General features: G+C 46.9%; 1 protein-coding gene across 19 annotated transcripts in view; it reads left to right on the plus strand.

The window, feature by feature from the left end:
- CACNA1C (calcium voltage-gated channel subunit alpha1 C) overlaps nt 1-21,527 on the plus strand; it is a 596,360-nt gene that overhangs the window by 368,524 nt on the left and 206,309 nt on the right. For all 19 annotated transcript variants that reach the window (XM_046654484.1, XM_046654423.1, XM_046654475.1 and 16 more), the window contains exon 5: nt 4,967-5,106. In XM_046654484.1, coding sequence (XP_046510440.1) covers nt 4,967-5,106 — 140 coding nt within the window. The remainder of the gene's footprint in view (nt 1-4,966; nt 5,107-21,527) is intronic.

The raw sequence follows: 21,527 nt of genomic DNA on the forward strand, positions 1-21,527 counted from the left end.
TCACACATGCATAGAGAAGAGCCCCAGGAAGGAGAGCGATGCTTCCAGGACCGACAGGGATGAGCTTGCGTTGCAGGAGCTGCTGCTGTTTAGGCAGAGAAGCTAATCTTCTTCTCATGTTTGTGGGGTGATCTGGAATTGACGTTATATAATGCTCAGCCCATTCATGGCCTTAACTGCAGCATGGGTGGTGGAAACAAGCAGCAGGGCAGACCTCACACTGGAGCCCTGGGAGCAAGGGAGCAGCGCCTTGCCATGCAGCTGCACACTTGGCCACCTTTCTTGTCTCCAGCTTGTTTGGGCTTTGCTTCATCTCTTGGACTGCTGCTCCTCCCCACAACCACAGAGGCAGACTTTCCATGGGGTGAGCCCAGAGTCTAGTCACACCTCGCTGGGGTCTGGACCATGAGGCTGTTGAAGAGCGGGAGGCATCCAGATTTGGCACTCTTAGAAAAGATGCCTCTGGTTGACTGTTTAAGCCACAGAGGTTGTGATGCTAGCACTTGCTCAGCTTGTGGTTCACCATGACTCTTTGGGCTTTTTTCCCCATTGATCTCACACTTGGCCATATTTGCCACCTAGTTTCTCTTCTCCAACAGTATTGGTCCTGCAGGCTCTCCATCTAGTCTAAATCTCAGCCCATCCTTCTCACTCAGAAAATGACACATACAGCCTGCACAGAGGGTGCAGCCCACCGCGCCTCCTGGGCCACGCCTCCTTTCCCTGCCCCTTGGCAGCATTACTGCCTGCCCTTTGCTTTCCTTTGTCCGCTAGGAAATAACTGCTCTACTCGGCCCCTCCTCTGCTTCTACTGAGGGAAGCTCTCTTCTAGCCTCCTACAAATTGGAGGGGAGTCTGCCTCCGCTGGGGAAGGGGGCCTGCCTACCTGCTGCCTCAGTGTCAGGCTGAGCGCCGCTCTACCATCTCTGCATTGCCATTCTGGCAACAAGAGGCATTTACGTCCCCCCACAAACCTGTCACATTTCCTTCCTAAAGTGGAGGAGTCTCCTTGGTACAAAGAGGAGGTGGGACTGCTCAATGAATGTGGAGGGGACTTCAGAGGCCTGTGTGAGCCATCTCCCCACACCCAAACCCAGGAACCTGGGAATCCTCAGTAGACCCACCTGCTCCAGACATTCTACTCCAGCCACAAGGGCTTTGGCTATATGCCTATCTCCCTCCCAATATGGCGGCCCTGCCCTGCTGACTCGCTGGGCCCTTTGGAGCCTCATTGTCCTCTTTTAAAAAGCTCTAATATCTGGCTAAGGAACTGCCAGACACATCTCCTGGAGAAGTCCTCCCCACCCCCTGAGCGTCCACATCTGAACCCAGCCCTTAGGGACAGGTAGGCACAAAGCAGTGGTTTCACCTTTACGATGTCTAAGCGAAGAGAAACACACCAGCCCCTACAAGTCAAGAACACCTCATAGACCCATTCTGAATTTCCTACCCCTTCAAAATTAAAAGCGACACTTAATAGAGTCTACGTTGAGTTGGGGCAGGGGTTAAAAGAGGAGAATGTTGTCCAATGTCTGTTCCCTTCACTGAGTGGTGTTTTATGAACATCTTGTACTCCAATGAGCATATTGCTTTCTTCCAGGAAATACTAGGAACCAAATCTGGTTTGCATTTGGAATGTTGTTCCACAAACTTGCAAACTGGTCTTCATTTCCTAAGGTTTCAGTGATCTAGATTTCAGTGGAAAGAACATTTCTCTGCGGAGAAAAGAGCCCGCTCTCCCCATCCTGGCAACCTCTGCCTGGGAGTCAAGGTGTCGCCAACTAACACATGAAACTGTCACACTGCCACACTGAGGTGAAAGAACCCCAGAGCTGAGGGAGTCTGTAGATGTGGTCTGGCCAGGTTATCAAACTTCTTTTAGCTGCAGAACCCATTGTTCCAACAAAGCCATGCTCAGTGCGTGAAGCACTCTGTTCCATCTAGGGTAAAGGAGCCAGAACCCCAGTCACTCATCTCTGGCCTCACTGACCAAGAAGTCCTGAGGGGTCCCATGGAGCACAGTTTGAAAATCGTTAATCTAGACCAACCCCCTCATTGCTGGGCCCTGCCTGGATCTGGGCGTCTGCAAAGCAAAGCCCCCAGCTGCAGCCTCCCTGTTTCCAGATCCAGTTCCCTGGGGCATGAGTGATTTAAGAGCTCGAGCCTGTTCCTCAAGAACAAAGTTGCGCTGGTACCGAGTTCAGGTCTGACATGGGGACCCTGGTCTGATGCCTGGGCTTCCTCCTTGACCCCAGGCCACGACGCAGCACACATTCTGCTGATGGTGAATCAGCAGAGTCTTCTCTGGCTACAAAGGACAGAAATTGCCCCTGCATGCCCTTTCCCTGTTTTTGTTGGTTAGTACAAAAATCCCAAGATTCTAGACTCCCATTCCCATATGATCTCTACAGCCTCTGATCCCTTTGCCCTCACCACCCCACTCCTAAAACCTTTCCACAGTGCCCTCTGTTCCCCACAGTCCATTCAGGGGTCAACAAACATTTTCTGTAAAAGGCCAGATACTGATTTTCAGCTTTGCCAGCCATGTAGTCTTTGTCCCAACTACTCAACTCTGTAGTGAGAAAACAGCACTATGTAAACAATGGGTGTTGCTAAATTCCAATAAAACTTTATTTACAGAACAAGTGGCCCAAGTGCTGCCCTAAATCCCCAGCTTCGTTTCTGGTCACTCCCTTCACATTCTGGCTCTCACCTGAGGGTCCTGCTTCCACTGCAGTCCCTCGAGAGATGGCTACCTCTCTCCCAAATGCCTTGTTGCATGGCCTAGAAGTCAGGAGAAAGGCCCTGCTTTCCTTTTATTTCTTCTTTTGCACCACTGCCCCTCCTCCCTAAAAACCTCCAATTCTAATGTTTGTGTCATTGGACCCTTCTACCCCCTACTTCTCCTTATTGCAGTCCTCTGAAGACATCTGAGTCACTCCTCACTCCTGGAGGACATGAGCTCTTGGCTCGCTCCCACTCTCTCCAACACTCACAGCTCCTGCCATCACCCTCCAGTAGCTTCTTGGTTCCTTGATACCTTTTTACCCAGGGATCCTGACTCCGTCCTATCTCAGCTGCCCACTCCCATGGCTATAGCCAGTGTCCCTGCCATAATTAATAACTACCCCACCCCCCATAGTCTCAAAGCAAACATCCCACTCTGAACAATGCCGCCCTCTTTCCAGCTGACTCCCTCTAGCACTCAACTCCAACCGCCCATTCATCCTGCCACATTCTCTGTGTTCCTCCTCTCATCATGTCCACTGCTCCTTCCAACCAGCCTAGATTGATGCCCCATCACTATCATCTCTCACTTGCATTTACACTCAACTTTCTTATTACTCTCTTCATTTACCTTGCTCACTTGGAAAAAGATCGACCCTGATCAATCCAACTAGATGGAGATCTATTTGGTACCTGAAGCTGTGCCATTGAAAGGGGTAGAGAGGTACACAAGGCTGAGCTGAGGGGTCTTCCTTTATAGTCATGACACCAGCCTCAAACAGGCCCTTGATGACACGTGGCAATCCTATGTGTCCCTGCTTCTTTCACTCTGCCACTTTTGTCAGTGACTCTTTCATACCTTTGCCTCGCCCTTTAAACTTCCAATGTCCCCTCCCCTTTCACGTTTTCAGTGGATGAGCTTGTTGCCTGTTCCCCTGAGAAAACAGATGCAATCAGAAGAGAGCTCTCACACGTTCCCACAGCCACTTCTGTACCTGCCATGTGCCTTCCTACCGGAACCATCCTTGTGCCTACCTGCGGCCAGCGCCCCTCGAAGGGCCTTAGCTCCCCTTCCTGCCCACTGGAGACGTTAATTCTCCCAGTAGCTGTTCCCTCCCACTCCACATCCTCAAACTGTCTCTGTTAGATGACTCCCATCACATTTAAAATGCTGCCATATCTCCCATTTAAAAACAAACAAAACTCTCATGATTCCACACCCTCTTCTGGCAACCACCTTTCTTCTACCACCTCTTACAGCAAAATTCCTCAGAAGAGCTGTCTGTGCTGCAGCCACCCAGCCACATGTGGCTATTCACTAGCAATGTGACTGGTCTGAGATGAGATAAGCTATACGTGTAAATACCCAGCAGATTTGAAAGATCTAGTACAAAACAGAAAGTGACAAATATCTCATTAAAAATTCCTTATATTTATTACAGTTGAAATGACAGTATTTTGGTTATGTTGGGTTAAATAAAATATATCATCGCAGTTAAGGTTACCTATTTCTTTTTTACTTTTCTAAGGTGGCTGCTAGAAAATTTAAATTACATGTTTGGCTCATAGTTGTGGCTTGCATTATATTTCGATTGTGCAGAACTGTCTCGAACTTCTCCTCCTATCCTCTGTTGAACCCATACCTATTAGGCTTTGTCTCCATCACTCCACCAAAACAGATGTTTTCAAGGTCTCAATAGTCTTCATTGCTAAGACAGGTGGTCAGTTTCCCATCCTGTATCTGCAGCACAAAGTAGGTTCCTCTGGGATCATTTATTTGTGCCCAGGTACAAATCAGAGAGGAAGGAGGTGGGTGGGGAGGAGAGAAAATGTGATTCTTGGCCATGTGAGGGCGAGAGCTAGGATACCATGGAGGGCAGAGGGCACCGCAAAGCCACGGGGCACTGGCAGCAAGCGTCACCTGCTTCACACTTCTGTCCAGGGCTGCCCAACTCACAAAGCCAGATGTGTTCCTGCAAAGCGTTGTGACAGCAGAGGGCCTGCCTGTCACCTGGTTCAGACCTCTCTGGGCAGTGGGTACACCCTTGCATGGTGATACCCACGCGAAGGGGATGTCACCTTACGATGGTCACAGACCCTCCCTCACGGTCACAGACACCTCAGCCCTGTTCTTGGGCTGGAGATGCCTGCAAACTCTGCTGCCCCAGCTCCCTTCAGAGAATTCAGAGCCAGCCGAGCAGAGAAAACATCCTGACGGCTCCTCTCCTCTCTCTTCCAGGCTTTTCAGTGCAATTTTAGAACAAGCCACCAAAGCCGAAGGGGCCAACGCTCTGGGCGGGAAGGGGGCTGGATTCGACGTGAAGGCGCTGCGGGCCTTCCGCGTGCTGCGCCCCTTGCGGCTGGTGTCCGGAGTCCCAAGTAAGTAGAGCCGTCCTCCCTGTGTACAGTGCTGTCCTCCCACCGCCCTCCGCTGCCCTTCGCTGAATTGCCAAGAGCACTTTGCAGAGGAGCCTGATTTCACATACATGGAGGGTTTTTTCTTAAATGAAGTCCTTTGCTTCCAAGAACTCAACTCCAATGTGAATCCATTAAAACACTGTGGTCCCCGCTCCCGTAAACACCTGGAAAAAATCATAGCAGTTGCACAGCCAGAGGAGGATGGCCTGCACAGAGAAAGCAATCCCATGGCTGTCTGAGCAGTCCCTCGGGCCCTGGGCTGGGAGTTTAACACACTTATAGCAGGAGAGCCAGTTGAGCAGAGACAGCTCACCCCCAGGGTCGCAGGGTGTTTCAGCCAGTGGGATTGTCTCTACTTTCTGTATTTTTCCAAAGAACAATCAGAAAAGCTTCAGAGGATGTACAAAAAGTTCTTTTTCCATTTCTCCCAGCCCTCTCCTCCTTTCATGTCAAATGGGGCAGTTCCGGCCTCAGAAGCCCTATTTATGGGCACGCTGCCTGTCATTGGGAGAACTGGTTTTGCCTGAGGGTTGCAGGGTGTTCAACTCTCTGAATCAGGCAGAAGGGCATTGGAGAGATAATGTCTATCGAGATATCAGTCCTGGGGACAGCGCCTCTTCCACCCCTCCTCCAGAAGCCTGTCCCATCGTGGGTGAGCCCCAGTGCAGAACACAGCAGCTTTGGGCACCCAGCATCAGCTCCAGCAAACCCCGGCCCGAGCTGCTCCTGGGGGCTAAGGCAGCTTTCGGAGGGCTTCTCCTTCCAGTCCTCCTTGTTCAAGTGGTGATATCCAGCATAATTCTGGACTTGTGTGCTGAGATTTTTCACTCTCAAGTCATTGCTCCTTCAGAGAGCTCTATGACTGGGCTGAAACCAGAGTAGCTTGGACATGGGGGCAGGGGACAGCAAAACAAAGAGGTCCTCTGAATACCCAGCCTTTGACACCAGTACCAAGCACATATTACAATGCTTGGTGATATCTCTTAGAGTCATAAAAGCATAGAAGTGTGAGTGACCTTCTATTAGCCTGCTCAATGCCTTTCGTACATTCACAGAATGGTGGGATGCTCTTCCCAAAGGAACTTAATTAATCAGCAGCAGAGCAGTGCTAGAACCAGGTCTCCTGACTTACAGACCCTCTCTTTCCTACCATGCCACACACCCTCTTGTAAGGAAGTAAGTGGTATACAGCTCGTGTGTTAGACTTTCACAGAAATGTCTTGTCTCTTCCATCACAGTATAAAGCCCCTTGATGCCCAGAACTATGCCTTAGATTGTCTCTGATTCCTGCACAAAGCCTAGAATGGTCTCTCCACACAGTAGGGTAATTTACTGGATAAATGAAGATAAGAGTTGGGCTGTTCTCTGTGCAGTGGGGCCCCCTGGGCAAAGCTCGTGTTCTGTCTTAAGCTCAGAAGTGAACAGAGAGCAAAGACACACAAACACGTTTAAACAGATCCTCTCTATTTGGCCTTGACCAATTTTGGGCACGTAGGAGTAGAAGAAGTGCATATAATGGCCAAGGCCCAATTCCCCTTTTGTGAAGCCTAAATTATTTGAGTTTCTTGGTAAATTAGCCATAATTCAATAGACCAAAATCAAGGAATGAGAAGGCAGGCTGAGAGTGACTTTAAACATGTCTTTAAGGAGCTTACTATGATGTGTCATGAAACGAACTACAATTTGATTCCAAACTTCAGCCAACAAAGCTACAATGGGCGTAATGAATCTTACCCCGTTATGGGGGCCCACAGTTTCAGAGCACTGTGCCGGGTATGACGACGTACCATAAAGAATGAATATGCTCCTTTCACCTGAGGAATTTGACAGTCTAATAAAAGAGTGTGTCAGTCAGCTTTTGCTACAGGAACAAATAATCCCAAACCTCAGTGACTTAAAACCAGAAACGTTTATGCCTGGCTCATGTTACCTGAGGATGTTGGCCAGCTGCAGCTCTTCTGGGCTCAGCTGGGCTCTGGGCTGGTTCTGTATGTCACCTTCTTCCAGAGCCCAAGTTGAAGAAGCATCCAGTATGTAGGCCAGGTTGTTCTCATGGCAGAGGGCAGATGCTCACAAAGAGGGCACAGAGCTAAACCACACAAGCATATTTTAGACTTTTGCTCAAATATGGCTTCTATCATAACTGCTTACATTCCAGTGGCCAAAGCAAGTCACATGCCATCTTTGTCCCAAAGATAATGGGACAAAGAAGTATACTGTACCTCCAGAGAAGCGTGGGTGGGGATAATTGTACAAACAGTGCAATCGATCACAGAGAGATTAAGGAGATTGTTATTAATAGAAATAGCTACCATCATTACTCTGATACAGAGATTCTTAATTAGAGACACATATGGTTGAGAATCACTCATGCTTCAGTGCATGAAAAGGGAGACTGGATCAGATGGAGTAGCTAGAGTTCCATTGTAGAAGAAACTTCCTAAAGGTGTCTTGTCTGCACCCGCATTTAAATACTGGTGGAGCTGCACTGTGGTGGTCGGGAAGAGGTGACACACCTTGGGATTCTCTCCTCAAGAAGATGAAGACCTGATATAGCACCTTGAATAGAAGGCCCTGATGTTACTTTCCACGCAGCTCAGGAGGATATCTTGTCATTAAAGATGATGGCACTGAGATGGTTTTGCTATTGTGGGCAGCCCTGCAGGTAGCTTCATGCTTCTGCGTAGGGCTAACAACTCTGCCTTGTTTCCTGTGGGTCACCGATGGAAAGAGAGTAGCCCTTTGGGGAACTTAAAGAAAGGGCTAATCCAGCCTTTCTGTCTTTCTCACTGGAATAGTGTCTGTGACTTTTTCGATAGTAAAGTGTGTAGACAGGTGGGCAAGTGCCTGTACCAGTTTGGCTGATGTAGTCCAGGAGAGCATCGGCAATATCTCCTCCAACTGCAGATCTAGACAAATGCCTGCTGCCTCCGGTTTTCCTAGCTTTTGGCTGCCTCCTTTTATATTTCAGCAAAACTCCTCAAAAGAGTTGCCTCTATTTGTTACCTCCAATTCTTGCCTTCTCATTTTTCTCTTGAATCTATTCCAGTCAGAGTTTTTCCCCTATTGCACTAAACTTCTCTTGTTAAGACCACCAATGATTTCCACGTTACTGAATCCATTGGTCATTTCTCTCCGGTGCCATTTGACTTGCTCTGTCACAGCACTGGATACAGCTGGTCACCCCCTGTCTTTGAACCAGATTAGCATCACTTGGCTCCTGGGACACGGTTCTTTCTTAGTTCTGTCCTTACTTCACTTGTTTTCCATCGTCAGAATCCTTTGCTGATTTCCCCCTCATCTTCTTATCCTCTTAACATCGGAGAGCTCCACCCTCAATCCTTGGACCTCCCCTCTATCTACACTCAGTCCTTGGTTATCGTGTCCGTCTTGTGGCATTAAATATCAACTATATATCTTCTAATAACTACAAACTGGATGTCACCAGCTCAGACTGCTCCTCTAAGCTGCAGACTTGTATACCTTCTTACATCAGATATCTAGTAAGCATCTCGAGCTTACCACATCCGTAACAGAACTCCCAATCTTCCCAGAGTCTTTCCCATCTTGGTAAACATCAGCCTCATCCTTCCAGTTACTCAGGCCAAAACCTTTGACCTATTTCTTTCTCTCACCCTTTGTGTCCAGTCCATCAGAAAATCCTATCAGCCATACCTTCAAAATATATCAAGAATCACACTGCTTCTTACCACGTCCACCTCCACTCCAGGGCCAGCCACTGTCACCTCTGACCTGGATTATCACAGTATCCTGACAAGATTCTCCACTTTCACCCTTGCCCTTTGTCACAGCCTCGTCTTAACACAGCAGCCAAAATGGTCCTCTTAAAATACGTGTCACTGCTGTGCTTAGAACCCTCCTAGGCTTCCCAAACTCACCATGTGAGACCCAGAGTCCCACAGGACCCTCTGTGACCCCCCCGCTCCTCTCTGGCCTTATCTCCTAGCACCTTCCCTTCTCTCCTCCTCTCCAGCCTCAGTGACCTCCTTGCTGGGCCTCCAACAGTGCAAACCCCCTCCCACGGGAGCACTTCACCCCTGCTGCCCCTCCTGTCTGAGATGCCCTTTCCTCAGCGATCCACACACTGGCCTGCTCTCCTCCTTCAGTCTCCACGGAAATGTCATCTCACCAGAGAGGCCTCTCTCCCCACCCATCTCAGCCATCCTCACGTTTCCTGTGCCCATTCCCTGCTTCATTTTTCGCACATCACTTTTCGCCATCTGTCATCCTATATGTTTGCTTGTTTATTTATTTATTACCCTTGCCTTGCAAGAATATAACTTCCATGAGGACAACAATTTTTGATTGTTTTGTTCACTGCTATGTCCTCGCCATCTATGATACCAGATAAATCTTTGTAGAATGAGTGGCCGTTGTCACACAGTCCCTCATGGCTCAGTGGCAGTGCTGTACACAGCAGGCACTAAGAACTAGCCAGCTCACTACAACGATGCTCATGCTAGACTTTCCATTTCTTTACGCCCTCTTTAGCATTTCCAAGGATTTTACTTCTTCTATCTTTTTTTTTTTTTTTTTGCTGAGGAAGATTAGCCCTGACCTAACATCTGTTGCCAATCCTCTTGTCTTTTTTTACTTGAGGAAGATTAGCCCTGAGGTAACATCTGTGCCAATCTTCCTCCATTTTACATGTGGGATGCCTCCACAGCATGGCTGATGAGTGGTGTGGGTTCTCTGCCCAGGATCCAACCCCCAAACCCAGGCCGCCGAAGTGGAGTGTGGTGCCAACCCCTATTTCTTCTGTCTTATTTGATCTTAATGGCAATCATGTGACATGTAGCATACACACAGGTGATATGTAGATAAGCTGTTATTTCTTGTAACAAATAGCCTAATTGAGTAGTTTGTGGGATCTGTAACTCTGAACCCAAAAAGTTGCCATTATGTTTTACATGTCTGTGTGTGCATTAAACGCCATTGAAATCTCGAGATCACAGGTTGTGGAGGGAGAGAGATGAGTGAGAGGGTACAAGTCTGTGAGTCATTCATTAATTTGTGCAGCGAAACCTCCTGAGTGCCTACTTTGTGTAAGATCTTGCTAGTCATCACAGCAGACACAGAAGTGAGTCAGAGGCCGCATGTCTTCCAGAGAACCCGAAGTGTAGAACAAATGTTCATAGAAACGATGGCATAGAACAAAAATTGGAGAGTGCCAAAAAAAGCCACAAAAGCTTGAGTAAGATGTGATGAGTTCTGTGGCAAGGACACTTTTGGGACACCATATTTTTGGGAGTGGAGATAGAGGATCTGGGAAGGCTTCTTGGGGGAGGTGCCATTTGGGATGGATCTGGAAGGATAAGCAAGGAGGGGCACTCTAGGAAACTGTGGAAAGGAAGGAGGATGACGTGGCCTAGGGTTACACACAGGACGCAGTAAGCTTGGGGTGATTTCATTGTGGACGTAAAAATCCGCTGACTCTTTCAGTGAAGTTCTGTGTCACTGAAGGATCTGTCCATTTTGCTTCTTCAAGACTCTTCCACAGTGAAGGAGATCTGCCTCGCTGCTTGCGGGGCTCCGCTCTCCAACAGCAGAAGTGCTGGAAGCAGCACGTCGTGCCAAAAATAAGCCATATGGACGTGAACATTGCACAGTGAACATGGACAGTAAACGTGGAAGGCTGCGGTTGAATATTTGCCACGCCTATGAAAGGAGTGCATGTGTTTGTGGAGCTCCAACAGGGGGTCATGTCCTCCTTTCCATATACCCCTGTGTGCCCTCCTGGAGAAGAACTCTCAGGAGTGGATTGAAAAGGGAGCAGACAGATGGAATGAGGAAGCGTCTTTTAGATTTGTGTGGTCTTTGACAAACGCTCACAGCAGCCCAGCCTTGACCTGACGATGAAGGAGATTGAACGGTCACCTCCAGGCAGGACCAGCACCAGCCTTGGGAAGCACCATCCATTCACTGCGAACATTTATTGAGCACTTTCTGTGAGCCAAGCAGTAAGCAAGGCATTAGGGACACAGAGATAAGTAGGATACTGTCCCCATCTGGCAAGATGCTTGAATGCCTTAAAGACTTTTCATGGGATACGTTTTTCCTATGATATGAATTTTTATAAGATTAGCTCTTTCTCAGTTTAAAGTGTTATTTCTGGAAACCCACAGAGTAGAAAATAGCCTGTTATTAATTGAGAAATGAGAAGGAGCAGTGAGGACCATGTGTGGAGGGGAGCCAAACTCTTTCTTCCTCTTTCTCCTTGCTCAGATTAGAGCTGTTTCCCAAAAAATAATCAGCATTAATCAGTGAACAAATACCTGTTGAGTGGGTACCATATAGAAGACGCCAGGGAGACTTAAGGCGCAGTGGTTTTGAGCAAGAGCTCTTGAATCAGACTGTCTAGCTTCTGCCACTGACGTACTCGGTGACCTAGGGAAGTTACTAAGCCTCTCTGTGCCTTAGTTTCCTCATCTGTAAAATGGGAGTAATAATAGAACAAATTCACATGTTGTTAGAAAAACTAACTGAGTGAATGCATGCAAAGCACTTTAACAGTGCCTTGCTTATAGTAAGTATTCAGTTAAATGGTAGCTGTCACATTACGTTAGGCATGTAAAATAGAAATATATGACAAGATCACTATCAAGACAAAACGTATACTTTAAAAGATAAAGAATATTCAAAAGTTAACTAGCAACCCGAGACCAAAAATCTACCAGAGAGGCATGTGTCTGATTATTTGACTTGCATCATACAGATCATGAAATGGATTCACAGGGTGAGTTCCCAGGGAGTGTGGCAGTCCGGAACAGTTTTGTGAAGGAGGCAGTATTTGAGATGAGCCTTGAGGTTTGTGTAGAAGAGATAGGGATGGAGATGAAAGGACACTGGGGGTGAAAACCTCATTTGTTTGGGTCACCAATGCAGGCCAGCCAAGCATGGACCAATGCACTAGAGAGCAGGAAGCAGTAAGGACCAGGCGAGAAAAGTCCTCAGGGAGAAGACGGTGGTGGGTCCTGGATGCCACACCCATAAGGCAGTTTTCTAAACAGCATCTGCTCTTTCTTCTCCATGAGAAATGTTCAAAAGACCGCACTGCAGAGAGACAGCTAAATGTCTGGGAAGTCTCCTAAAGAGTTCAGAACGGATGGTGGATCTTGAATCCCAGGGCTATTCATTAACCCACCCTGGACATGGCCAGCTGAGGGCAGAGCTGGGGTCAGAACCAGGCCAGAGCAGCCCCTGCTCTCCCGCCCTGCACGGCCTCCCTTCCGGAGGCCAAGTCAGGGCATCCTGCTCTCTCTGAGGACTCTGCCAGAAACCCTACACTCCCAGACACCCAACACTCTTTTTTTTTTTTTTAAATCATTATTGATGGAGGGGATTCTTGACTTTAAATTTCCTGCTTCAAAAGTTATAGACTCCCCCTAGTGCCCAAGTGCCCAGGTGAACCATACGCATCCTGAGATGGGGTTTCCCCCCAGAATAGGTTCTCCCTTCCTGGGGACTAGTAACTGTGAAACTGGCCACAATGGTTAGCAAACACTATGGCTAATCAGACCCACTGAGGGCACATTAGAGCTGCTAAAACAACTGTTCTGAGTGTTTTCACCTTGGATGGTTCAAAAGCAGCCCTGCCACCCTGCATGAAATCTGCTCTTTGGGAAGTTGGGCCACAGTGCATTTGCACTCACCATTCCTGCTCCCAGGACAGTGCTCCGTGGCCCAGGGGAATGCCCGCACTGTCCTAGACAGAAGGAGGGCTTGGGCACCAGAGATCGTCCTGGCACACAGCTCGTTACCCTCACTTGTAGCTAAGGACATCTCACCATTCCAGCCCTGGGGGTCTAGTGGTTAAGATTCGGCACTCTCACCACCGCGGCCCAGCCCGGCTTCCTTTCCTGGTCAGGGAACCAAACCACCTGTCTGTGGGTTGTCATACTGTGGTGGCTGCGTGTTGCTGTGATGCTGAAAGCTATGCCACCAGGATTTCAAATACCAGCAGGGTCACCCATGGTGGAAAGGTTTCAGAGGAGCTTCCAGACTAATGCAGACTCGAAAGAAGGACCCCGCCACACACTTCCCAAAAAATGGCCATGATAACACTATGAATAACAGCAGAGCATTGTCTCAATCACCAGAAGGTGAGAGGACGGCACCAAAAGACCGGGCAGGGTTCTGCTGTCCACAGGGTCACTAGGAGTCAGACTCAGTGGCACTAACAACACCGTCATTCCCCATTTGAGGAAAGTATGTCTAGAGCTGATAATTGCAATCAAGTAACTCAGCCCCTGAAACTTACAGATTTTGGAAACTGAGTCCCAGAGAAGACCCCTGAGTCAGAGCAGAGACTCAAATCTGCATTGCTGCCCTCCCCACCTGCACCCCGCCCTTTCTCCGACCTGGTGTGGGTGGTGCAGTAGCGCACAAGCCTGAAGTGGGCAGGGGATGGCAACTCCACCCCGACCTTCACCCAGAACTGGCCCCGTGACCCTGGGAAGGGCAGTTCTGCCTCTAGTCCTCTGTCCCACCTATAACTTGAAGGGCCTGGACTGGCTGCCCGCTGCGTCTCCTTCCTCCCTCACTGTCTCATCCTCTCTGCGCCAGCCCATCGCCCCTGCCTTCTACCAGCCTCCTTGCCTCTCTACCCTCTACCCCTTCTCCCCGTTCATTTCCTTGGACTTGGCCCCTTCCTCCTCTCACTTTCTGTTTTGCTGCTTCTGCCTTTTCATCCCTTTTGTCCTAAAGGAGTCTTAAATGTCATAGGACCTTAAACCAAAACGAGGGGACACTTACAAGGCTGCTACTTACAAGACTGGGCCATGTGCCCAGGATAACCCATAAGTGCATCCCTCTCTGTACTTCTCTTGGGGCCAGAGGCTGCCCCGTCCACCGCCCTCCCCATTCAGAAATCCTCTAGACCCCCTTATCTACCAGTCCTTTCACTGAAACAGGAAGTCAGAAAACACTGTTCCCTCCATTCATCTCATGGTGCCTTTCCTGAATCCGAATGTCTGAGTGGGAAAGGACTTCAGATATCTGGTCCAACCAAGTTTCCATTCTACAGATAGCACACTGCAACAAGACCAGTTAAATGGCTTTCTCAAGGTCACGCAGCTAGCCGGCGGCAGGCAGCCAGGACTCTTGATTCCTACACCATCTGTAAGGAGACTCATGGCAGTCATGAGGGGACCCTCTGGTTTTGTATAGTCTTGGAACCCACAGAGCTCCCTCGCACACGTCAGTTCACAGCCACCCCAAGAGGGAGCAAGACTGAGGGGTGTCGGTGCTCCCTCCACCCTCCCGCCCCAGGCAGAGCAGGCTTGCATTCGCTGGCCGAGCAGACCCTTTGGAGGTCAGCTGTAAACAGCGTGGCCTCTTAACATCCCAGACAGATTGGCTGGTGCTCTTTGCTGTGAGGAGTCTGCAGTCAGCTTCCTGGTGTTGGCATGCCTTGCCTCTCAGAAACAGGACAGAATTTAGAATAGGGTCCCACCCACCCTGCCCCAGCCCCCCCATACCTTTCATGGGTGCAGCGGCTTGGAATTGATGCTTGCCCTCTCCCACATTGCCCGGCGCGACTCCTGATGGTCCACTGCCCTCCCTCTCCCCTCCAATTCATCAGCTCTTGTCCCTGTGCCTTCCAGGTGCCTCTGAAGGGGCCCTGGACTAGGAGGTCAGGGACGCAGGTACCATCCTAGCTCTGCCGCTGGCTTCTCTGTTCCCTGCTTTCTGCTTTGCCTCAGTTTCTCTACCTACAAGGTGAGACCAATGATGGCTACTACATGGAAGGGATGACAATTTTCCTGTAAAGCCCATGAACATCTACCAACAAAGACTCTTTTAAATCCACCTCTTGGAGAGAGACTCTGTGGACACCATGAGCCACAGCGTCAGGTGATAAGGAGAGAAAGTCGACCCAAATCCAGCAAAGCAGGGTAATTTAAACAACGCACGCATTCGAAAGTGCCAGTCCCTGCTGCCACGGAGTTTTACTGAAAGCTTGTTGACTATCAATAACAGTATGTGACTAAACTGGGAAATCTCTGTTAGTCGGTGTTCTACATATAGCAGCTTAAAAAATAATAATGACAAAGAATGTGTCCAATCATACCACAACTTCTCGTGTTTACTAAAGTGCACAGACATTCCCCCAGTGACGAAAGTGTCCTCTTTCGATTTGAGAACAAACTGTGGGTGGTGCTAAACGTTAGGGTCACCACCAACTCAGAGCAATACTCGGCATCCGTGCGAGGCTGTCAGACTCCAGCAGCTGCCTAATCGGCCCAGTGGTCCGGGACGGCAGGGACATTATCCCTAATTGATAGAGAGGCAAACACAGTCCCAAGTGCTCCTCTCAGAGTAGCGAGCAGAGCCGGGGCCAGACTGCCTTCCACGCGGGCAAGAGTCCCTGCAGGGTCGGGTCCCTGCCGTTTGGAGGCGAGCACAGCTGTCGCAGCAGGGTGCCCTGCTGGCTTTTGAGATTGAGGACAGCTGATAGTTCAGGGGTTGGTTTGGTTACGTTGTCATGGTTCGTGAACCCCTTTGGCCACAGGGGCTGATGAGAAATGATGTCATTGCCACCTGAGGGACTTGTGATGAAGGAGGCGGCACTCTGGGCCTGCGGGTGAGGAGCCCAGGGATCTAAGTCTGGCCGGTGACAGGACCTTATCATTTAACCTCTGACCCTCAGTTTCCTCATCTGGGAAATGTAAGGGTTAAACTATATTAGCCCTAAAATTGGTCTGATCAGTATCATTCTGTGCTTCAATGATCGAGAACAGCAATGACCTGAGAATTTCTTTTTTAATCACTAATTCTAGACCAACAAGGATGTGACCTTTGGCAAATCCCTTCACTCTTTCAGCTCCCAATACAGTAGCAATCAGTCCAGAAGATATCATAGAGTAAGTCAACAATATTTATTCGCGCTGATCACGTGCCCAGGACCGTGGCAGGTGGTGTAACTCGAAACAAGAGAGGGCTCTTAAACTCAAGAAAGCCCAGGACTGATTTTCTTTGTGCTTGCCCTTTCGTGGAGATCCCCAAACGTGAAATAACAGCCAGCAGCAAGGTGACTGGAACCTAATTTAAAATAATGGCAATAATAAAGGCTTACAAGTGACCCATACTTTGTAAATGCTGGAGAGAAAAATGAAGGGAGAGGAAATGAAGATCCAGTGAGGTCAGTGTCCCATGAAGTGATCAATTTGCAGAACATGAGCCCTGTCACTCTTGGTTCTTTCCCTCTCACTGACTCATGACAATTAGTGGTTGAGGACACAGACAGTGGAGTCCCACTACCTGGGTTTAAATTCCCAGAGCCACTTATTAGCTATGTGCCTCGGTTTCCTGATCTATAAATTGGGGGTTCCGATTGCACTTACCCCTCGGAGTTGTTGTGGGGACTAAAAAAAGTAAGTGCTTCTAAAGCATTTAGAATTGTGCTCAACACATGAGAAGCATGCTGCAGATATTAGCTCTTAGTATTCCTGTGGTTCCTACTCCCTGTCTTCCTACCTCAGGCTCCAAGTTGGTCTGATGAAAGTGGAACTTCTACACTTAATTTTTAAAAATCAACTTTATTGGAGTATAATTTCTATTCAATAAAATTCACACATTTTAAGTGTACGTCACAAACATAATAGGCTTGCAGTAAAATAGTATCATGTCATTTACCCGACCCCCTGTCCTGTGTGATTGCCACACATCTTTTACTTCTGCTTACTTACGCGTATATTATAAACACTACCCAAAGTGTTAATAATTTTTGCTTTAAACAGTCAGTAGTCTTTTAAGTAAATTATGAGAAAAAATTAAAACATAGTCTTTTATATTTACCCACTTATTTACCATTTCAGGTATTTACCATTTCAGGTACCTTTCTGTAGATCCAAGTTTCCTCATGGTGTCATTTCCACTCATCCTGAAGGACATCCCCTAGCATTTCTGTAACCCAGATCCACTGCTGATGAATTATCTCATCTTTTATTTATCTTAAAATGTCTTCATCCCATCCTCTTTTGAAGAATGTTTTTGCTGGGTATAGAATTCTTGATACACAGGGTTTTTTAATCTTTCAGAACTTTAAGGTGTTGTTCCATTTTCTCCTGGCCTCCATTGTCTCTGATGAGAAGTCACTGATGTTCTTATCATGGTTCCCCTGTGTACAAAGTTTCTTTCCCCTTTTTTGGCTGCTTACTGGGTTGTCTATCTTTGTTTTCAGCAGTTGACTATGATGTGTCTTGTTGTGGTTTTCATTATATTTGTCCTGGTTGGGGTTTGCTGAGCTTCTCAGATTCATTCATAAATTGGTTTTCATCGAGTTTGGGAAGTTTTATTGCCTTTATTTCTTCAAATATTTTTTCTGCCCTGATCTCCTCTTCTCTTTCTGGGACTCTAGTTGCACTTGCATTTGGCGGCTTTGTGTTACCTCATTGGTTCCTGGCCCTTTGTTCAGTTTTCTGCAGTCTTTTTTTCCTCTGTGTCCCACAGATTGAATAATTCTTATCAATTGTTCTTTGAGGTAACTCACTTTTTCCTGGGCTGTCTCCATCTTTATTAAGCCTATTCAATGAATCTTTCATTCTAGTTACTTTTTAGTTATAGAATCTCCATTTGGTTTCTTTTTACAGTTTCCATTTATCTGTGAAATTCCCTGTTTCCTCTTTAAGACCATATACTCCTTTAATTCTTTTAATATATTTTCTTTAATTCTTTAAACATTCTTTAAGCTGTTTTAAAATCCTGTCTGCTAAATCCAACATCTGACTAATCTCGTTTTCAGTTCCCTATTGACTATTTTTTCTTGACTATGTGTCAGCTTTTTCCCATTTCTTTATAGATCCAGTGATTTTTTTCTAAACGCCAGAATCATGAATCATATGTTGTAGAAACCTGGGTTCTATCATCTTTCTAAGAGTGTTGATTCCTCAGCAGGCAGTTCAGTTACTGGCTGAGAAGCGGGAACTTGTGTGGGCTCGGTTTTTGCTTCTTGGTGCAGAGCAATTGAAAGCCCAAACCCCTCAACCTCCAAACTCCATTTCCCCTTCAAATCTGGTCAAAGCTTGGTTTTGGGCTTTGTCAGGATGGGTCTAGCATAGGCCTTACTCCAGGGTAAGGTCTTTACTCCTAAGGTGTATCCTTTCCAGTGTCTCAGTCAGTTGCCCAGGGTATTAATGAGATGGTAACTAAATCTCTCCACCGGGGCAGAGCCAGACCCCAACCTACTGACACTGCTCTTTCCCCAGCACTGCTTAACCTACAGGATCTCTTTTGTGCTTTTGATCCTGTAGCAGCTGCTATCTGACAGGCCTCAGAGGTTTCACCCTACACACATATAAGTCAGCCCTAAGCCATGGACACACAAAGGACCCCTACACTAACTCCAGGGGCCCCTTATCTACCTAGCTGCCTCCTCTCTGATGTCCCACCCCAGCCACTACAGCCGCCCAGGTTCTCATCTGACCTCTGCCTCTCGGATCAGTAGGATGGCAGTGGTCTGTCAGTTTGGGCTCTAGCTCTTTGTGCTGCTGTGAGGACATTGTTCCTAGTTAGAGAACAGGCGCATAATCACCCCGTGACTTTCCATTCTCTTAGGGATTGCAACCCTGTGCTGCTTTATGTCCTCTTTATGAAAACATTAGCCTCTTATGTTTTTGTCCAGATTTTTAATGTGTGGTGAAAGCGCTCGTATGGTACCAGTTCCTCCAAAGTAGCTGGAAATGGAAGTGTGCTTGAAATCAATGACTGATGTGTTAGCAGATGTGAGGTATTCCCCAAATGTTAAATGAGTTATAGATGATATTATTCCTTATACATCATATAATATAACGCTGTCTTATATTGTATGTTACATATTAATTTATTTGTCACACATTTATTGAGAACTTATCATGTATAAGGTGTAGTAGTAGTTGGAAGAAGGAAAAGTACTAGAATTTAAGATATTTGGAAAATAACAATCCAGCAAATTGTAGAGCCACAGTGGGCTTTCTCATCCAATATTCTCATTTAAAAGATGTTGAAACCTAGACCCAAAAAGGTGACATGACTGCCAAGGTCACACAGCTATTAGTGGCAGAAGAAGAAACGGTCTGGAATTTTTTCCAGTAAGTCCAAAATCTCTTGAAAAAAATAAGCATAATGTATGGAGATTTTTCCCTCTATAGAAAAGTTTGATCAGTGCCAAATTCCCTATTGATGATTTAGTTATTTGAGCCCGAGTAAGGACATAAGTAAGGCTGGAATCCTGAGAAGACTTTGAGTTGCACAGAGATGTTAATTTATGGTATACGGAGTCACCATAGTTGGCAGCAATAAGCAAACGAGGTTCTTTGTTAAACTCCTTCTCAAGAACAGCCAGGGAAGAGAAACCTGTGAGTTGCCTAGGTATGATGGTATTTGATGGAAAAAGAGTGAGAAAGAATCAGGCCTAGCCTCGTAGCTCATCTGACCTGACAGCTCTCTGGTGAGTGTATCTCTTTTGCCACCAGGACCATGGAGACATTTTTCAGTTTTTCTAAAAGCTGCACCCTTTGTACATTTCTGAAATAAGGAGTGAGAATCAGCAGTGACTGTACCCAAACCACCACTCCCTCCTGTTTAATCGTATTATCAGGTGTGTCATTGTGCATTCAGCCCGTCCCCAGGAACTCCACTCTAAGACGCTCTGTCCAGGGTCTGGCACAAGAGAATTTGGCAGAGATTTTCCAACCCTTTAGAATATATCCATGTATTCAAAGATAGTTACCTGGTTCTAGGGGTGGAAGCAGTAGGAAAAACTATAATGAGGGGACTTCCCTAGGTAGTTTCATCCTTAAGAGGTACAAGCTGGGGGGTTGGCCTGGGGGCGTAGTAGTTAAGTTCATGTGCTCCGCTTCAGTGGCACAAGGTTTGCAGGTTCATATCCCGGGTATGGACCTACCTACAGCTCATCAAGCCATGCTGTGGTGGCATCCCACATCCAAAGTATAGGAAAATTGGCACAGATGTTAGCTCAGTGACAATCTTCCTCAAGCAAAAATAGGGGGAAGGATTGGCAACAGATGTTAGCTTAGGGCCAATCTTCCTCAAAAAGAAAAAAAAGTAAATGAGTGTAAGTTGCTTTTGCTTTCTGAAATGGCAGATGAGGTAATTTGGATCAACTGCCCTGCTGAGGGCAATTAGAAATGCTGAACAAAATATTCTAAATCTTCTCTTTTCTGAAACTTGGAAAAGATCCATAATAAAAACAAATATGAATCTTATCTGGAGAAAGATAACATCATCAAAGTTCTCAAATTATTTTGAAAAACACTTTAGCAAAAATAAGGACTAACCCACAATACAAAATAGCAATAGAAATAGACCTACAGGGGATACAGAGATTGGAATTATCAGATAGAGACTTGAAAAATCACTGCATTTACTATATTCAAAGATATCAAAGACAAGATCGATAATTTTCCAGAGAACAAGGAGATATGGAAAAGAACCAAATATAAATTTTAGAAATGAAGAATACAATAGCGAATATGAAAAGTGCAATCAATGGATTTAACAGAAGATTTGGCATAGCTGAAAATGAAATTACTGTAGAGAGGTCAGGGAAGAATGCTGAGAATCAAGCGCAGAGAATCAGACTGGGAAGTTCAGAAAAGAATGTAAAAGATTGTGGAATAATGAATTTTATGAAATGATTTCTTCTCTATTTATTGATAGACTCATGCTTTTTATTAATGTGGTGAATTCTGTTTTAACTTGTTATTGAAGTATAATCTAGTGGCTCTCTTGAGGTAGGCGGGCGCGTAGGTGGGGCTTCTGTGGATCTGATGTCCTAGTTCTCAGCCTAAGTGACAGGTACACAGCTGTTTGTTTTGTGATAAATTACGCACTATAACATCTTTCTTTTTTGCACTTTTCTGTATGTATATCTCACAAATCTTTATCAAAAATTTTTTTTTTTTTAAAGATTTTATTTTTTCCTTTTTCTCCCCAAAGCCCCCCGGTACATAGTTGTGTATTCTTCGTTGTGGGTTCTTCTAGTTGTGGCACGTGGGACGCTGCCTCAGCGTGGTCTGATGAGCAGTGCCATGTCCACTCCCAGGATTCGAACCAACGAAACACTGGGCCGCCTGCTGCGGAGTGCGCGAACTTAACCACTCGGCCACGGGGCCAGCCCCTATCAAAAATATTTTTAAAAGAAGGAAAAGTGCAGGCCTAAGCATCTACATGATCAGCAGGTGCCAAAGGAGGTCTGCATCCTCTTCTGGCCATAGCTGAAAGGTAACCTTTGTCACCAACAGGGAAGCGGCATTCAGGGATCCAGTCACTTCCAATAGATTAGAGTGGTCAGGAGAGACACTCGGTTGAGAAAGGTTGTGAAGCCCCATCTGGGACGAGAGGGAAGGAGGCCCTTCAAC

This window comes from Equus quagga, chromosome 1 (assembly GCF_021613505.1).
Source record: "Equus quagga isolate Etosha38 chromosome 1, UCLA_HA_Equagga_1.0, whole genome shotgun sequence".
Lineage (NCBI taxonomy): Eukaryota > Metazoa > Chordata > Mammalia > Perissodactyla > Equidae > Equus > Equus quagga.